The sequence below is a fragment of the Mauremys reevesii genome, linkage group 1 (assembly GCF_016161935.1).
Source record: "Mauremys reevesii isolate NIE-2019 linkage group 1, ASM1616193v1, whole genome shotgun sequence".
NCBI lineage: Eukaryota > Metazoa > Chordata > Testudines > Geoemydidae > Mauremys > Mauremys reevesii.
Window position 1 is genome coordinate 55,455,030 of NC_052623.1, and position 19,860 is coordinate 55,474,889.

Sequence of the window (19,860 nt, forward strand, 5' to 3'; positions counted from 1 at the left end):
AAACCAATATTAGGAGAGATGGGCCCAAACCTCAAAACCTGAGATTCAAACTCTGAAACTTTGGAAGAGACTAGATCCAGTTCTGAACTTTGCAGGTTGGACCCATTTCTTTATTTGTTACTTACCATCTGTATCACACTCGTCACAATGGATACACTTAAACAAAAATGATTTTTCCAACTTTAAATTTCAACAGATGTTTAAGAATGTTGTTTAGTGTCATTAATGGAGGCTATCAAATAGGATTAAGTGGCATGTGGTTTTTGGTTTTTTGCCTTCTCTTCTTCTTACACATAACCTTTGTGGCTGCTGTCTTCTCAATTTTCATTCACATACATGCAACTGGGAGCATGTTTTTCCCTTCAGGTGATAACTGTATTAATATAATAGCAGATAATCGGGAACATAAGATACACCAAATATAAAGATAATTTACTACTGGATTATTTATCAGTAGCATAAATAGGCAATATTTCATAACTTTTACAAGAATGTTTTTTCTTCATTAGGACGAACATACAATGATCTAAACCAATACCCTGTATTTCCATGGGTGTTAACGAACTACGAATCAGAAGAGTTGGACCTGACCTTACCAGGCAACTTCAGGGATCTTTCAAAGGTAATTTTTAACCATTTATGTTAAAGAAATCTAGCCAACCTTCTTAATGAAACAGAATATTTTTAATTTTTGTTACTAAATAGGTGGAATTAATAAGTTTGGCAGGAAAAGATAATTATTTTATAAAGGCTCATGGGGGGAGGGTTAGCTCAGTGGTTTGAGCATCGGCCTTCTAAACCCAGGGTTGTGAGTTCAATCCTTGAGGGAGCCATTTAGGAATCTGGGGCAAAAATCTGTCTGGGGATTGGTCCTACTTTGAGCAGCAGGTTGGACTAGATGACCTCCTGAGGTCCCTTCCAAGCCTGATATTCTATTAATCTACAAGTTATTTTGATATTTTTTCTTATGGAAGATTGGTATTGTTTTGTTATATCAAATAAGTGTTAAATGGGAACTTTTTTTTAAGGTGTCTGGTGTATTTTATGAGCGCAGTGTCAAAACATCCTGTAAATATAAAAAGGAAGGTTTCAATAGCTCCTGAAATAATTAGTTTTCAGCCTTATGGACTTGTGTAAAAATTCAAATATAGATCTAGGAAAGCAAGCATAAAGTCCTCAACATGCCCTGTTAAAGACATCATTTGGCACATGTGTCAGAACCATTTTTGCGGTTGTGTTATTTTAGGTTCAGGTTTATAAAAATAGATTTCCTTAGCTCGACTGCCATTACATGGCACGCTAAAAGAGTAAATGACAAAATAATTTCATAAGTAGAAGGTGATTTCTATGGTACATAATTTGTCCTTTTAGGATGTCACCTAGATAAGACTTTTTTCTGTTTTAGACTGAATGTTTATATTATGGTGGTTTTATGTCCTTTATTGATTGGCTACAGGAGGGTAAATGTGTGTATTCCTAGATATCAAGATCTCATCCAAATAGTTGTAAACAAAACATATTTTATTAGCAATTTTACAAAATGAGAGAAAGATAAATAGAAATAAATATATCTTGATACACGTAGTTAACTTTTAAATATTTATTTCATTTCCATGCATCTCTGAATTTCCTTGATACAGAGGGGATTGGAAGCATAAATGCTAGAAGGACTTTCGTTGCAGTACCTCTAGAAGCCAGAAGTACTGTAATCTTGTTGGGAAGCCTGCTCTCATGACACATCTAGACTAATTTTGCACTTGGCATGTATGGATAGTACTTGGATAGATAAAGCAGTTAGAGGGACTGATTCGATGGTAAACCTGCATATAATCCCATTTTTTTTCTTCAAAACCATAAATACCTAAATTAAATTTTAAAAAGGCCAGATCTAAACAAACTGGTTGAGGTCTAGCCTCAGGTTATGCAGAGCACTCTGCTCTTTCACGATATTATTTAAAAATTTCCAAAGAAATTCTTTGCAAGTATATAATGAGGCTGTAATTTATATCAAGAGTGACAACAAAATCTACAATAATAGGATATCAGCATTGATAGTACGAATATGTCAGGTAATTCCCAAGAAAGTGAAAATAGTTTTTCCATTTTCAATATTGTTTATGATAATGATAAAACATATGAATAAGAATCTTCATCTCTTCAAAATCTCTGCTTTGCTCTCCTAATATTTGCAGCAGCATGCAGCAGTTTGCATAGTACAATGCACTGAGATTACTCCAGAGTATGGTTTCATGAGAGTTTTTTTAAATAATTTAGGTCTGATTGAGTCCATATTTGGATGGGATCCCACCAAGGAACATAGGTGTTAGAGGGAGTAGCTTACTGATTTAGTAGGTTCATTTTTCTTTGAGTAGGTAGTGACTTGTTAGTGAATTAGCTTGCTTTTTTTTTTTTTTTTGGTGGTATTAGGGAGTGCTGTGCTGCTCTTTTAGAGGAGATTCAAAAGCAAGTCCCTGACTACTTGTGTTCATATTAAAGAATCTTTTCCCACTTTTCACAATGATACTTTACCTCAGAATCCTATACTGCCCAATTTGGATAATTATTTCCTGTTAATCTAAAATTACCCTATGGTTCAAACTGGAAAAGTTCAGAGTGCTCAGCAGTTCCTCTGTTGAAATCCATTGTATCTAGTGTTGCTGAAGCAGAATAGCTGCTGCATTGCAACCAAGATGTGAGTTGTATTCAGTGGTGGAAAAGCCATCCCTATATGTTATCTGCAAACCATGTGGGGTTCTTATGGATAAAAGGAATGGAATTATAAACTTTCATTAACACGTTATTCTAGTGGCGCCTCGTAGCAACTAAATAGGTTGCATTTCAAAATGGTCTTAAAATGGAGCATAGATTTTTATTTTTCTGTGAAGGTAGTTGACTAGCCAATGTGAAATTTCACACATGGTTAGTTTTTGTGCCTTTTGAATATTCTGTGTAGTTTTTGTCTCGTAACTCTTCAAACATTTTCAACAGGAAGTCTTTGTCATTGGACTGTGGCTGAAATTTTTTCTTGGCAATCCTACTTTCATTGTCTGTCTCCACAAAATTTGGTAGAGAGGTGGATCCTGAGTAAGTCTAGTGGAGTTGCTAATTTTTAGTCATTATTCACATTACAGTTGAAAGGTTATGTGCGATATGCACACAGGTCAGATTGATGGGGAACTGGGCACATGTAAAATCTCCATCAGGAGCTATCCCTTTCTGTCAGATTTTAATCTACAATGAAGAAGTGTTCCTGCACTGCTGCTGGCACATTAGGACTTCCTGCATAGCCACTGATGCATAAAATCTTCTCTGGTAGCTGCTGCACTTCTACCTCCTCACAGGTCTACCCTCAACGCCGTTGCACAAGTCCTCATCCTTTTAAAAAAAAAAGTGTAGGAAATTAATACCCTAAAATTTTTTTCCAAAAGCAGTTATGGTTCCTACACACTTAATATACCTGACACAAACCCACAAAAGCAAGGAAATAAAAATTCAGCTGCCTTACATTTCCATATCTTTGTTGCCTTGAGTCAGGTATGTTATATAATATTAATGTTTTATATTTTATGAAAATAATTTTTAATTTACTCACCATATAAGTGACAAGTATAAATAGTATTATAGAAAGTCATGTTTGTTTTTACATTTATTTAGTACCATAGGTATATATTTACATTTCCATAAAACAAAATAATTTTGAGCTTACATTATACGTCAGTGTTTTCATTCTGTACTGTTCAGGTTGCTGTATTGCATCTATCATTATAGTATCTTCGTACGTTTAAAGAACTGCTTGTCCAGTCACAAACAATTACATTTAAATACTAGTTTAAAAATAGGCACATTCTCTTTGTTCATAGTATTCTGTCAAATTTTCTCTCTCTTGGTTTTTTCCTCTTATATGCTTAATTGGAGATTTATAAAAAGGGGCACAGGGGCAATCAAGGTGCTGTAGCTGTAAGATATATTGGACCTCTCATTTGATTAGACAGTGTAAGCTCAAGTTTTATTCATTACATACACAAGGTTAAAGGTTATATTTATTGTTTGACAGGATGAAAAGCTAATGAAAGAGGCTGTCATAGATACATAGATTATCTTTTCACTACCAAACCATCAGGTGATCTGTTTCTTTTCTCATTTGTTGAGATTTCCCATGCAAAAATACCAGTGGCAGTGAGTATTCACATGAGACGTGTGTGTTCAGGTCATATTGTACACTGAATTTCTTTAAAGATAGCACTTTGAATTTAATGTGATTTGTTTGTGTAAAATTATTTGACATTTATTCCTAAATTACAGTGAGTGCATGAGTTTGACAAGCTACATTGTCCCTGCTCATTAAAGTGTAAATGGGAATTTTTCCTCATTTACTTCCAGTCATGCATCCTGTTAAATAAAATGGTTTCTTCGTAAGGCAAAGTCCTACTAATATTGACATGTGTATGAGCCATCACATGCCCATTCATTGAATGGAAAAAATTATATTTTGTCAATGCGGAAGGTGTTTGACTGACAGATGATGATAAGCATAACCACTTTCCCATATTACTGTGCCACTTTAAGAAAAGGAAGTGATAATGCCTCAAGGCTTCTAAATGTAATAATGCAAATGAACGCACCCAAGTGTGAGTATTTCAAGGCAAACCACTCTTAATACTGCTAAATGTCTGTATACTATGTAATGGAGTTTATGTGGTTAGCAAAAGCCTTTCTAACTAGACCTAAGCTGCACAAATTTCTTCATTTTATTTTTAACTTTGCCCTTTACCACATGTAAATATACCACCAACATGGAAATGAGTTAAATTTCAGTCTTGTATAAGCCATAAAATTAAGCATTTACCTTTCTTACTTTAAAAATTAATGTATTAAACAAAACTCCTATACTTCAGAATCTGAATGAGTTGTTATGCTGAAAGAAAAAAGTCTATATTACTAGCCATAAAACAGCTTATATTTTTGCATAAATTTAAAGTAATTTTAGCATTTAAGTTCTTCAATTAAGTTTTAAAATTTTCTACCTTAAAGTGTTGTTTACATCAATTAAAAAAATTTACTGTTTAGACCGAGCCAAATTAAATGTACTATTTAGGTATTAATAAAGGTATTATTATTATAATAAAGGTATTATTTCCTTGGCAATCAAATACCACATTGTTGCATGCATTAGGACTGCAGATAAATAAATAAAATAGATACTGTGTAGGTCAGGACCATATAACAGCAATATTTTAGTGACCAAACCAATAGGAAGATAAATTTGGCACTACTGTAGTGAGGAATGTACTTCTATAAATACAGCCAGTAAAATGGCAAATACCACATGAGTTACCATAACATGTCCAATGGATAAAAGCATTAAATTTATCAGCAATACACTGGTTGAAAGTCTGGAAACCAAAAGAGATTAGTCAATTATCCAGGTAACATGCAATGGAACAAATAGCAGCAATTTTCTGATGTTAAACCAAATACTCACTTTGTTTTTAATGGAAAAAATTCACACAAATTGTGTTAACTAAAATAGGTTGTAATAACCAGCTTTTTGTGTAGTATGTACATTAAAAGTAAAATGATTGGACCTTAGTTGGCTATAGAATCTTTTATTTTACAAACGCAGAGATAAGCTTTTGGCTGTAGTAAAATAGTGGATTACTTTGTTGGTAGATTTTAGAAACACATCATGCAGAGTGAATAATTAGATATTATTTGATCTGACCCTATGCAGAAGAGGTTTTTTAAACATAGGAAGTTAAAGAAATATTAAGACACTTTTTTTATATAAAACAAAGGAAACTATATATTTAGATGAAATGGCTATTTTGTAACAATTTCTATAATAATGTTTTTAACATGAAGTGTCAGAACAATGAATTAGCCTTGAGTAAATTATACTGCTAGACTAGACTTGCATCTAAGGCTCTGGACTGGGACTCAGGATATTTGGGTTCCCAGCTTTACCTTACACTTCCTGTGTGACCACTGGGAAAGTCATTTAATCCCTTTGTGCCTCAGTGACCTGTATGTGAAATGGAAATAATACTTCCCTAACTCACTGGGATGCTGTTACTGATAAATTGATTAAATGTTGTGAGATGCTCAGATGCCATGGTAATGGGGGCTGTATAGGTACTCTCTGTGAAATCTGGGGTAGGGACAATGCCTAGGAAGTAACTGATCCCATTCACTTCCTCTCTTGTGCAGTGAGGGAATATCCATGTCTGGAGGACCTCTCCACATATGCAACTATGGGGTGTAATCTCTCTCTGCATGACTATTAGACATGTTGGGGGTAGGGGATCTAAGGATGGAAGTGATATTAAATCATATTTTTGTTGTTTCATTAAGTGTTCTGCAGATTCATCTAAAAATTTTAGTTTGTGTTAGCAAAATCAAGAGACTTTCTTCAAGAGAAAATTTGTTTAAATAAATGGCAGATTTCTAACCTGGAGCAAATTCCAAGATGATTCTGAATTGTACCCTTTGCACACATCATCTAGACTAGTAACTATCCCGTTCTTACACTCAGCAAGCATTAGAACTTCTCACGACTAGTTTTCACAGCAGTGCTAGCATGCCCAAAGTGGGAAATAATGAGAGAGATACAGTCAGGACCATGTCCGGGCTGTGCCTTCTCCACTGGTCAGCAGAGATGGCCTAGTGACAGTGAGAAGCTTATGCTACACTCATTCAAAAGGGATAGGGGTGCTTGGCCACATTCCCCAGAGTTCATGGAGGCATTGTCAACACACAGTCATCTATCAAGGTTTTTTTATGACCCCCATTACTGCATAATCTGTACACTTCCCAAGTATTTATGGACTTATCTTTGCACCACCAACTGAGGTAGGGAAGTACTATCCCCATTTTACAGATGGAGAACTGAGGCAAAGAAAAAGACCAAGTGACTCATCCATAGCCATACAAGAAGTCTGTGATGCAGTAGGAAATTGAATATGTGTCTTCAGAGTACCAGGCTTGTTCCCCAACTGACCCATCCTTCCACCATGCAGTCTGTGACCTGTAAAGGGTAGTGGGTGAGAGTCAAGTTGACACCTTCCACATGGAAGCAAACCCCATCTCTCTCCCTCCATCCTTTGTCCCCTCTCTGGGACAAGGGATTCCTCCTGGAGATTTCTACATGAGAAGTTCTCTTCCATGGTTTTTCATGCAGGAAGTGACAATTGGGTTTTGCCTAAATTATCCATTTTATTCAGCAAACACATTATGTGTGATTCAGATCCTCCCAATCCAATGAATTCTAAGGTAATTGAAAGAAAACTGAATTCTAAGTCTGAAAAGATTATTGATGAGAATAAGTGTAGTCTTCAGAACACAGCTTTTTAATTTAATGAAGTAGATTGAATATGTATCTTCTAGAAGCAGTAGCTTGTCTCTTTATGACATGAAAATAATAATGTATAACTTTATAGATAATATGAGACTGCTAAATTGAAATATCACTTCTTCAGCGTAAATGACCACAGAAGCACAATGGTGTTTGCATCAATGTTTTCTGTGATGCTTGGCAATCATATTGTCAGCTGCTCGAGAGAAACGGAAGCATCAGTACATTTTACATTAAATGTGACAAAAACATAGAAGCTCACCTCAAAAATATATCTTTGAAATGTAGGTGTAAATCTCCATTAAAGAGAATAACAGCATCTTGCTAGTGTAGAACTGTTTCCATTAAAATATTTCAAAATAGTTTCAAGCATCATTTAAGTCTCACAAAAGTCCTTGTGTTTATACCCATTTTGCAGATGGAGACATTGAGGCAAAAGAGGTTGTGATTCATTTGGTGAAGGCTATGCAACAGCAAATCAGTTTAAAATATAGGATTAGAACTCTAGAGCTTTGATTCCCAACCTACTCTAACCATTAGACACATTCACTCCCAACTAGACCATCTTGCACATATTTATAATAAAACCTTGATATGTTACATCTTTGTCATTTGAAGTTCCCAATATTTGCCAGTGCTGTTACAATGGACTAAGAACTCTCACTGGCTTTTACATTGTGGAAGATACAAAATCCTGTCACACTAACTCATTCTGTATTTGCTTCTCAGAAGGAATGAGCATTGATTGTTAACAAGCATCATCAACTATACCCTTGCAATTGAAAATAAAGCTTTTAAAACTTTCAAATAGCCATAGGGATTTGGGAAGTGAACACTGGCAGCAGTGAGATTGCTCCTAGTCAGTACATTTTTATTTCATTCACCCTTTTGCTGAATTCAGTTAATCACAAAGTGACCCCGGACATTAGTGAGAATTAGTAAAGTTCTGTGGTGACTGGAAGTGTATTTTATAGTATGTCAAATGAATAGGAAAAGAAAATAGTCATTTAGTAAGTTACTCATTCTAGAAATTAATTGTTTAAGCTAAGATTTTTGCAAATTATATACTGTAACAATGTCTGAGCATTTTCTTTAGACACAAGAGCTAAACTGTAAAAGACTGAAGAGATTGAATAACTGATGACACATGAGTAAAATAAAAATGTAAATATTTATTTTATTCTTTTTTCAGTAGTTGAGAAGACGCCTGGAAGAGATTAGGGAATGGGTCATGCTTCTCTTTCAAGAATGATATGTGAGGCCTTGCAGTGCAATCTGTATCAGATAAGGCTGATCCTTAGGGATTACTCAGACATTTTACACATATGAGAAAGCTATTAGCATACCCATGACACAGCAAAGTATTAAGCACTTAGAATGTTTAGGGTAAACCAAAATGCTGGTACAGCGTTGACTTGAAGTATAATTATTCGCAGAATTGAACAATATTAACTATCTTTGAAGTTAGTTACCTTATTTAAATTGTGAAACAAATGTGCTCTACTTCAGTCTTATTAACACGCAGACATCTCAAAAGACCAGGGAAATTCAGAGCCAGTACATACTTAATTAAAACTCTGCTAGTAATAGTTTTTAGTGATATACATAACATAATGATGATGGCATTCGTACTGGTTTGATAGTCTACTCTTTCCAAATGTAAGGTGACTTTAAACTAAGCATGAAAAATATGCTCCAGAATGAAATTTGGAGCACACATTTTTCACTTTTCCAATGGCCAGACCAATTTTCTATAAAAGATACAAGTGTAATAATAAAGTAAAATAATTTTGAGGTTATAGCTTTGATATAAAATATTGGATACTGAGTATATATTGAAATGTGCTGATTAGTTCAAAATAATGCTGAACAACTTCTAGTATTTTGAGAAAAATGTTACAAAATCCATGAGTAAATACTTATGTTCAAGTTGTAAATCCCTGATTAATAGGGGCTTATTATAAAAACGCCCAAACTCTTAATTATTTGTATCATTGTAATGTACGTGAAGTAGTCTTTTGGGATTCTAAGAAATAAAAACGTCAATACATTTTTGAACTATTCATCCCAGTGTGTAATAATGTGTGTTCCTCTGAACGTGAAGCCACATTTTATTAATTTTAATACTAAAATTAATCCTTGACGGTTCTTAACAGATTACTATTGCTTTTGTTGTTACAGTTAATACTAGATAAATAATTTAGTAACATCTTATCTGAAAATTACATATTTAAGATCACTTTACATGTATTATCTCACAGTTTGATATATATTCCCTCCCAATGTATTTTCTTTATCCCAGTACCTTTCTATATTTTCCCACAATAGCCACATAATATAGACAGGCAGCCATAACAAGTGTATTTTACAAAGGATTATGACAGAAATTAAAACTCACGAAGTATTCATATTTCTTTTAAGTAAGAAGATTGTTGGTTTCTCTCAGTGAAACCTGGTTTTGTTCAGAGCGTAGCTGCTGTCTTGCAGGACTATGAATGTTTTCAAGTATTTCTGCTTAGGATCACCAAACACTACCCACCAGTTCTGCGTGAAATCTTTTCATCATGAAATGTGCATTACAAAGTATCCCGTGTGAGCAAAAGTCACTTTTCATTAGCTGTATCATTACGGTGAATGACAATAACAGAAATATTAGATTGGTCTTAATGCATTTTAAATGCCATTTAAAAGTGTATTTCCAGAATAATGTTACTGCATTAATTGGGAAACAACTCTGACTTCAAGAAAATCTTTGAAACGTTGCAGATGTGGATCACATATATTTGTCAATTAAAAAAAGGAAAAGAAAAGAAAAGTTATGAGCGTTTTAGTAGATCCAGCCTTTGAAATAAAATACCAAATCCATCTCAGTAATCTAAATGGATTAGCACAATGTGGAATAAGTTATCTACACTTGGCTGCTGAATTTCATATATAGTGAATCTTAGCTAATGTATGCAGAATAGAAGTGACACACAGATCCAAAGCATACTACCCTTCATCTGTTAAAATTATTCATCTTTTCATCTCTTTGCAGCCCATTGGTGCTTTGAACCCAAAGAGAGCAGTGTTCTATGCTGAGCGCTACGAGACTTGGGAAGATGATCAGACTCCACCTTATCACTACAACACCCATTATTCAACATCTACTTCTACGCTGTCCTGGCTTGTTCGTATTGTAAGTAGTTTTTTGGATCCTGCTTTTCATTTAATATGTTTACTTGTGTTTCTTTCTCTAGTATATATGTACCAGTACCTATATTTCAAGTTATATAAATACATTCCAATCAGATCCTCCCAATGAATGTCGAATCATGTAAAAGCCTAACAAATTTTCCATCTGCACTCTGTCTACTAATCCCTAGCCATTGGGGTGGGGGTAGGGTCCTCCTGCCCTAAGAATCAGAGGCATGCTTAGAACTTGAAGTGTGGAGGGAACTAGGACAAATAACTAACTTAACAAAGAAAAGTCAACTCAAAGAAAAGTTCCTAAACAGTAAAAGAGTCCTGTGGCACCTTATAGACTAACAGACGTATTGGAGCATAAGCTTTCATGGGTGAATACCCACTTTGTAAGATGCATGTAACAGTAAAAGACATTCAACCCACTCAAGCTACCCTCTCAGTTTAATAACTTAGGTACTGGTGGGCTTTGCAACATGTCATGAAATTTAAAAAATAAAGTAAACAAAAAATACCCAACAACAACAAACACCTTAGGCTTTGTCAGACCAGTGGGGGAATTGTCCGGGTACACTGCAAGAAGGACAGGAGAAATTTGTTATGGATTTTAATCAGGCCGCAACTTTATTATATAGATGTCTGGGACTACCTTGCAGATAAAGTGTTCAGTGCAGGCAAATCCATGCTTATTCAAATCAATTCTCCAGGGCTTCCACCAGCCCCCCTTTGTTTCCATCCAGGTCCCCCAGCCAACCCATGGCTTGGAACTTGCCATCCACCACCCTCGTAAGAGGGTTAAGGTGGGCCATGAGAATGGGGCGGGGGAAGGTTGGCTCCCTGCCGTACCAATCAGAGGAGTCCCCAAACCCCTCCCCCGTTCTGTTCCTTTATCCAGTACCTCCTTTTAAGTCCTTTACCAGGGCATTTATCGGGTCACTGGCTGCCCTCCCTATGGAGTACCTGCACTGGACATCTGCCACAAGGAGGTGCCAGCAATTTGCTTGGCTGCCTCCCCCAACCTAGCCAGCTTCCCAGACATCTCCAAATGGCCTCTTGCGTAGCTGCCCTACTGGGGAGAAAGAACCCATTGTCCCATGTGTGATCGTCAAGGGGCACCAGCAGCTGCATTGTCCTTGACCCAGTACTGCAACAACCGCCATATAAGTGAACAAAGAGACTTGCCCAACCCAGATTTCACACCTTTATGCCCTTTGGACCTCACATTCCTGTGGGGGAAGAGGGGAGTCATTGCTGCAAAGCTGACTACCGAGCACATTTTTTACAGCAGTTTCTGACCTCCTTCCTCCCCCCTAACCCCCCAATAAAGGAGAGCTGTCCTTCCCGGTTAAGCCCCAGACAAACTCTGCCCCACCTTAACTGTGGTGCAGTCATTATAGAATTCAAGTTTTATATTGAAACAGACATAAAATTATGGACCACTGAAATTGAAGGTTTATTCCCATTGACAGAAAAATAAAATGTATGTTTCCAAATGAATCAAAAACAAGTGTGTATTTTTGGATATTTTGAAATGTGCACAGCACGTTAGAGTACTGAAATGTTCTTTCATTTCTGGAAACCTGGCATTAAATAAATTAAATAAATCTTTGTAAATGGATCAAGCAGTGAGCCCAAACTGCAAAGTTTGGATCCAGCCTGAACACCAGAGCAATGAGGCATAGACATAGAAATATGGATTAAAGGCTTCAACTTCATTGATTTACTATAAAATTAAATTATCATAGAACAGGGATCGGCAACCTTTGGCACGCGGCCCTGGTGGGCCAAGCTGGTTTATTTACCTGCCGCGTCCGCAGATTTGGCTGATTGCGGCTCCCACTGGCTGCGGTTTGCCGTTCCCTGGGGGTGGCTGGAAGCAGTGCGGGCCAAGGGATGTGCTGGCCACCCTTCCTGCAGCCTTCATTGGCCTGGAGCAGCAAACCGCGGCCAGTGGGAGCTGCGATCGGCCGAACCTGCGGACGCAGCAGATAAATAAACCAGCCCAGCCCACCAGGGTGTTTATCCTGGTGAGCCGTGTGCCAAAGGGTTGCCAATCCTTGTTATAGAATTATTGAACTTGAGTTAAAATAGCACTCCACCCCAACAAAAACAAATTGTGTAGGATGCAGGGGCGGCTCCAGGCACCAACGCACGAAGCACCTGCCTGGGGCGACAAGTCGCGGTGGGTGGCCTGGCGGTCTCTGTGATGGCGGCAGTTAGGCAGCCTTTGGTGGCGTTTCTGCGGGAGGTCCGCTGGTCCCGCGGCTTTGGCAGCAATTTGGCGGCGGGTATACCAAAGGCACGGGACCGGCAGATCACCCGCAGAAACGCCGCCGAATCCACTTGACCAGCGGCAAAAAAACACAGAGCCGCCCCTGGTAGGATGTATGAGACATGAGATGCGGCCACCCCTGTCACACAGCCAGCCAATGGGACCTGATATGGAAAGCCAGACTCCTCCCCTCTTTCCTTGAAGGAAATTGGAGACTTGAGTTGAGAGGAGCTTCAAGATGAACAAACATTGAAGACTGCACATATCCGCCATTCCATGCCAATGCCCCAGAACAATGGCCAGGTAGGCAGGCAGAGCTTCAAAGTCTCAATGCGTGGATGAGACGATGGTGTAGAGAGGAGGGGTTCACGTTCATTAGGAACTGGGGAAACTTCTGGGATGGGAGGAGCCTATACAGGAGAGATGGGCTCCACCTAAACCGAAGTGGAACCAGACTGCTGGCACTAAACATTAAAAAGGTTGTAGAGCAGTTTTTAAACTAGGATATGGGGGAAAGCCGACTGCTGCAGAGGAGCGTGTGGATCGGACACAGACTTTTCTTAGGGGACAGTCTGATGATAGAGAATTTCCAGGTTATAGTCAGGAGCAGAGGACTGAAGATTATAATGTAAGGGCCAGATCAGATGATAAACAGTCACATAAAAAAGAATCTGGCACATCAGAAAAAGGCAGGCTAATAAACAGGGACAAGTTTTTAAAGTGTTTGTACACAAATGCCAGAAGTCTAAATAATAAGATGGATGAACTAGAGTGCCTTGTGATAAAGGAGGATATTGATATAATAGACATCACAGAAACCTGGTGGACTGAGAGCAATCAATGGGACACAATCATTCCGGGGTACAAAATATATCGGAAGGACAGAACAGGACATGCAGGGGGAGGAGTGGCACTATATGTGAAAGAAAGTGTAGATTCGAAGTAAAAATCTTAAGCGAATCCACATGTTCCATAGAATCTCTATGGATAGAAATTTCATGCTCTAGTAAAAATATAATCTTAGGGATCTATTATCGACCACCTGACCAGGACAGTAATAGTGATGATGAAATGCTAAGGGAAATTAGAGAGGCTATCAAAATTAAGAACCCAATAATAGTGGGGGATTTCAATTATCCCCATATTGACTGGGAACATTTCACTTCAGGACGAAATGCAGAGATAAAATTTCTCGATACTTTAAATGACTGCTTCATGGAGCAGCTGGTACGGGAACTTACAAGGGGAGAGGCAACTCTAGATTTAATCCAGAGTGGAGCGCAGGAGCTGGTCCAAGAGGTAACTATAGCAGGACCGCTTGGAAATAGTGACCATAATACAATAACATTCAACATCCCTGTGGTGGGAAGAACACCTCAACTGCCCAACACTGTGGCATTTAATTTCAAAAGGGGGAACTATACAAAAATGAGGGGTTTAGTTAGACAAAAGTTAAAAGATACAGTGACTAAAGTGAAATCCCTGCAAGTTGCATGGGCCCTTTTTAAAGACACCATAATAGAGGCCCAACTTCAATGTATACCCCAAATTAAGAAAAACAGTAAAAGAACTAAAAAACGAGCCACCGTGGCTTAACAACCGTGTAAAAGAAGCAGTGAGAGATAAAAAGACTTCCTTTAAAAGGTGGAAGTCAAATCCTAGTGAGGCAAATAGAAAGGAACACAAACACTGCCACCTTAAGTGCAAGAGTGTAATAAGAAAAGCCAAAGAGGAGTTTGAAGAACAACTAGCCAAAAACTCTAAAGGTAATAACAAAATGTTTTTTAAGTACATCAGATGCAGGAAGCCTGCTACACAACCAGTGGGGCCCCTTGACGATCAAAATACAAAAGGAGCGCTTAAAGACGATAAAGTCATTGCGGAGAAACTAAATGGATTCTTTGCTTCAGTCTTCACGGCTGAGGATGTTAGGGAGATTCCCAAACCTGAGCTGGCTTTTGTAGGTGACAAATCTGAGGAACTGTCACAGATTGAAGTGTCACTAGAGGAGGTTTTGGAATTAATTGATAAACTCAACATTAACAAATCACCGGGACCAGATGGCATTCACCCAAGAGTTCTGAAAGAACTCAAATGGGAAGTTGCGGAACTATTAGCTAAGGTTTGTAACCTGTCCTTTAAATCGGCTTTGGTACCCAATGACTGGAAGTTAGCTAATGTAACGCCAATATTTAAAAAGGGCTCTAGGGGTGATCCCGGCAATTACAGACTGGTAAGTCTAACGTCGGTACCGGGCAAATTAGTTGAAACAATAATTAAGAATAAAATTGTCAGACGCATAGAAAAACATAAACTGTTGAGCAATAGTCAACATGGTTTCTGTAAAGGGAAATCGTTTCTTACTAATCTATTAGAGTTCTTTGAAGGGGTCAACAAACATGTGGACAAGGGTGATCCGGTAGACATAGTGTACTTAGATTTCCAGAAAGCCTTTGACAAGGTCCCTCACCAAAGGCTCTTACGTAAATTAAGCTGTCATGGGATAAAAGGGAAGGTCCTTTCATGGATTGACAACTGGTTAAAGGACAGGGAACAAAGGGTAGGAATTAACGGTAAATTCTCAGAATGGAGAGGGGTAACTAGTGGTGTTCCCCAAGGGTCAGTCCTAGGACCAATCCTATTCAATTTATTCATAAATGATCTGGAGAAAGGGGTAAACAGTGAGGTGGCAAAGTTTGCAGATGATACTAAATTGCTCAAGATAGTTAAGACCAAAGCAGATTGTGAAGAACTTCAAAAAGATCTCCCAAAACTAAGTGATTGGGCAACAAAATGGCAAATGAAATTTAATGTGGATAAATGTAAAGTAATGCACATTGGAAAAAATAACCCCAACTATACATGCAACATGATGAGGGCTAATTTAGCTACAACGAGTCAGGAAAAAGATCTTGGAGTCATCGTGGATAGTTCTCTGAAGATGTCCACGCAGTGTGCATAGGCGGTCAAAAAAGCAAACAAGATGTTGGAAATCATTAAAAAGGGGATAGAAAATAAGACTGAGAATATATTATTGCCCTTATATAAATCCATGGTACGCCCACATCTCGAATACTGTGTACAGATGTGGTCTCCTCACCTCAAAAAAGATATTCTAGCACTAGAAAAGGTTCAGAAAAGGGCAACTAAAATGATTAGGGGTTTAGAGAGGGTCCCATACGAGGAAAGATTAAAGAGGCTAGGACTCTTCAGCTTGGAAAAGAGAAGACTAAGGGGGGATATGATAGAGGTATATAAAATCATGAGTGATGTTGAGAAAGTGGATAAGGAAAAGTTATTTACTTATTCCCATAATACAAGAACTAGGGGTCAACTTGTGGAACTCCTTACCTGAGGAGGTTGTGAAGGCTAGGACTATAACAATGTTTAAAAGGGGACTGGATAAATTCATGGTGGCTAAGTCCATAAATGGCTATTAGCTAGGATGGGTAAGAATGGTGTCCCTAGCCTCTGTTCGTCAGAGGATGGAGATGGATGGCAGGAGAGAGATCACTTGATCATTGCCTGTTAGGTTCACTCCCTCTGGGGCACCTGGCATTGGCCACTGTCGGTAGACAGATACTGGGCTAGATGGACCTTTGGTCTGACCCGGTATAGCCATTCTTATGTTCTAATGACTGGTCCCCAAAATGACCTTGCTACCCTGCAATCTTCACTAGAAACTGTCCACAATTTGCATTAATCAATACTCTAATTTAACCAGCCAGGCCTCTTTTGTGTCAAGAAGAAGTTGAAAACACCCACAAAACAGTTTGCCAGTTCTGCCTTGTGGGAAAAACTCTCGAAGGCCTGAAAAAAGTGATTAGTTGAGCCCTTGACATCCCAGGAGATCCAGTGAATCTATCTGAAGGAAGGAAAGAGTGGAGCAACTTAAGGGCATCAGAAGCTGGCAGGTCAAATCCAGGAAGCCCCCTAAATGGTCCCAAATGGGGTGGTGGGAACAAATCAGTCAGGAACCATGGCCCAAAGTTTGCCCTATCCCAGACACTACTGCGATATGCACCCTATCTCCCTCGCCACCCAACACAAATACCAGGCACCACCCAAATCCAAGCAGCAGAGTGGGGGGAGGAGAGGAACAAGATGAGGATGCTTCCCTGACTCAAAGACCTCCCTAAGCCAAAGGGGTGCCTTTATTGCTCCTGTCATCATCAAAATCCAACCCCGCTGACTAGGGTGTGCATTTCCCATATTGGCAATGATAGGGTGTTCAGATCTGTGGTTATAGGACTCATCCCTGCTTAGGTTACAAGTGAAAATATTTATCTTTCCTCTAATGCCTGTTTCTCCAGGTTCAGCTTTGGAAGTAGTGTCAATTAATGATTTGACTGGAGAATTGGATAAAAGTTTGCTGAAATTTGCAGGTGACACTAAAGTGTTTTGATTAATGAAAAATGTGAAGGAGTGTGCAAAATTCCAGATAGGCATAAATGCTGTGGGAGATTGGGCAGCACAACAGCAAATGAAGTTCAAATTGGATAAAGGCAATGAAATGCACTTTGGCAAAAATACTCTAAGCTTTCTATTATATATACTTATGGGCCATGAACTTGCTAGATCCCCTAAGGAAAAAGATTTAGATATCATTGGGGATCACTCAGTGAAGCTCTGTAGCCAATGTTCTTTAGCAGTAATAAAGCAAATACAATGCTCAGTGGATAGAAAAGGGAACAGCAAAATTCCATTGGATAATGGTATGCTACTTTCAGGAGTCCTGGTCTAGTTTTGGTCCTCTGGCCCTAAGAAAACTCTACAGTAAGTAAAATGTTGAAGGGCAGCAGAAATAGAGATATGGCAAGATTAAAATATGGTAGCTTTAAAACTAGGATTTTCTAGTTTAGAAAGGAGAAGAATTGTGTTCCAAATTACAAAGGCAATAGTAAAAAAAAAACCACTGGTCTTCCTTTTTCCCTGGCTAATGATATTACCAGCAAGGAGTTACTCAATGAAATTAATAGCTGGCAAATTTAGAACAAATAAGTGCTATTTGACATAGCACATAATTAGCCTGTGAGATTAAATGCCCTTCTAATTGAGAGAAACTTTAACTGGATTTTTTTAAAGGGATGGATAATTTTATGAGTATAACGTGTAGTTATGTAAAACTAAAGTAATAAAATTCTGTGACTTGAGATAATTTTCTGAAGGGGTCAGGAAATATATCCCCTCCCTGCCTTCACCCTGTATACAGTACAGCACAGTTGACTTGATGCAATCTGGGGAAGTTACACCTTCTTCTGAAACTCTGGATGCTGCATTGACCTCTTTGTCATAATCAGGACATCGGATGTGATCAACCAATGTTCATAAGCTGTGTAGTCAATTTTATATTATCTCCAAACCATCACATGACTTTGCCTCTTTGGCAGCCTCTGTTCAAATGAGAGTGAGGAAGAGAACAGTGGATTGTTGCATGTTGAGACTGAGGTGCATTGGCAGAGCTGCCTGAGAAACTTGCACTGGCCTGTTTGCTCTATGTACTGTCTTAATCAATGCAGTTACCCACACTCAGTCATAAACAACCAATGCACACATACTGTTCTATTTAAAAACAAACACTCACTTCCTTGTGCCATTTTAGCAGTAAATTATTAATTGATTGTAGAACTTTTAATATACACTCTTGTCATGCAATCTCAGTCCACAGAGGAAAACACCTAAAAGCTATACTTTTTTCAAGATGACCACTATTATACTTTTAAAAAATATACAATCACTGAAATATTATTCTTTCTCCTTGTATTTCTACTTTTTCTAAATATTATCATTTTTGTGCTGGAGGGAGTTAAGATGGGAGTAACCAATACATTATATGCACTGATCAGAAAATAATGGTATTTTTATTTTATATTTTTTTCATTTGCTTGTGATGACAGGGTTTCCTGAACTTTTTTCATACTTCATTTATCATTATAATCAAGAGTAGCCTTAGGCATAGGCTAAGTAGTCAGGTACTTAAGGCAATACATCTGGGGAAGAAACACTAGAATAGTGCTCAGGCTGCACTGGCCATTGCAGTTGGCCAGCTCCAACATACTTTTTTCTGGTGGTGGTCTGCTCCACCAACTCCCTTCTAAAAGGTGTTATCCCGGTTTCTGCTTAGTCCTGAGCAATGAGTGTCCACCTCTCATATGCCCAAGAATCTTTAGCATTCTGGAGTGTGTTCAAGAACTTTAAGAGTACTTCTTACATGTGACTGATCAGAAGCTGAGATATTGTTTTGAGAAGGAAATGAAGACACAGGACCTCGTACGTTTCTGAGTGAGCTGGTGGGAAAAGGAAGACAGGGAGCAATTAGTAGAGAAGATACCAAAATCTATCTTTGCTTAGGGTAAAGCAATTTACCGGAGGCCAGTCTTGAGTGTTATTTTACAAATAACTTCTTTAATATATCTTAAATTAAAATCCTAATATATATTAGATCAAAGAGTTCATCTCACTACAAATTCAGGGTATAGTTCTCCCAAACCCCAGGGAAAGAACTTGTTGGCTATTAAACTGCTATATTTGATGATCGCTAAATTCTTCTTAAATGTTGCTAAATTATCCATGTACTGTGAATACATTGTGTGAGTCACATATGGTTCCTATACACTGTCTTCCTCCAGTGTTTTAAAAACAGTGATTTCATTTGCATGTTTGCCTACTAATTTTGGCCTGTATTCAAGAAAAGAGCTCCTTTTGTTTGTTTGAAAGTTCTTAATCTGAAGACTCTGCTTCTTCTTCGAGTAGTGTCCCTATGGGTGCTCTTTTGTAGGTGTATCTGCACCTCTAATCAGAGATTTTTGGTAGCAGTGTCCCTTAAGCCTGCACATGCATTCTCCCTCCCTCATGGTCTGCCTACAAGCTATCTAGCACTCAGGGCCGGCTCCAGACCCCAGCGCGCCAAGCGCGCGCTTGGGGCGGCATCCCGCGGGAGGGCGGCAGGCGGCTCCGGTGGACCTCCCGCAGGCATGTCTGCGGACGGTCCGCTGGTCCCGCGGCTCCGGTGGACCTCCCGTAGACGTGCCTGCGGAGGGTCCGCTGGTCCCAC

General features: G+C 38.4%; 1 protein-coding gene across 7 annotated transcripts in view; it reads left to right on the top strand.

Moving 5' to 3' along the window:
- The window catches only part of NBEA (neurobeachin), an 831,523-nt gene that overhangs the window by 692,214 nt on the left and 119,449 nt on the right, over positions 1-19,860 (top strand). For 6 of the 7 annotated variants that reach the window (XM_039530859.1, XM_039530876.1, XM_039530902.1 and 3 more), the window contains 2 exons: positions 510-622; positions 10,389-10,529. In XM_039530859.1, coding sequence (XP_039386793.1) covers positions 510-622; positions 10,389-10,529 — 254 coding nt within the window. Of the gene's footprint in view, positions 1-509; positions 623-4,054; positions 4,121-10,388; positions 10,530-19,860 lie in introns of those variants that run through there. The other variant, XM_039530893.1, reaches the window with a different exon arrangement.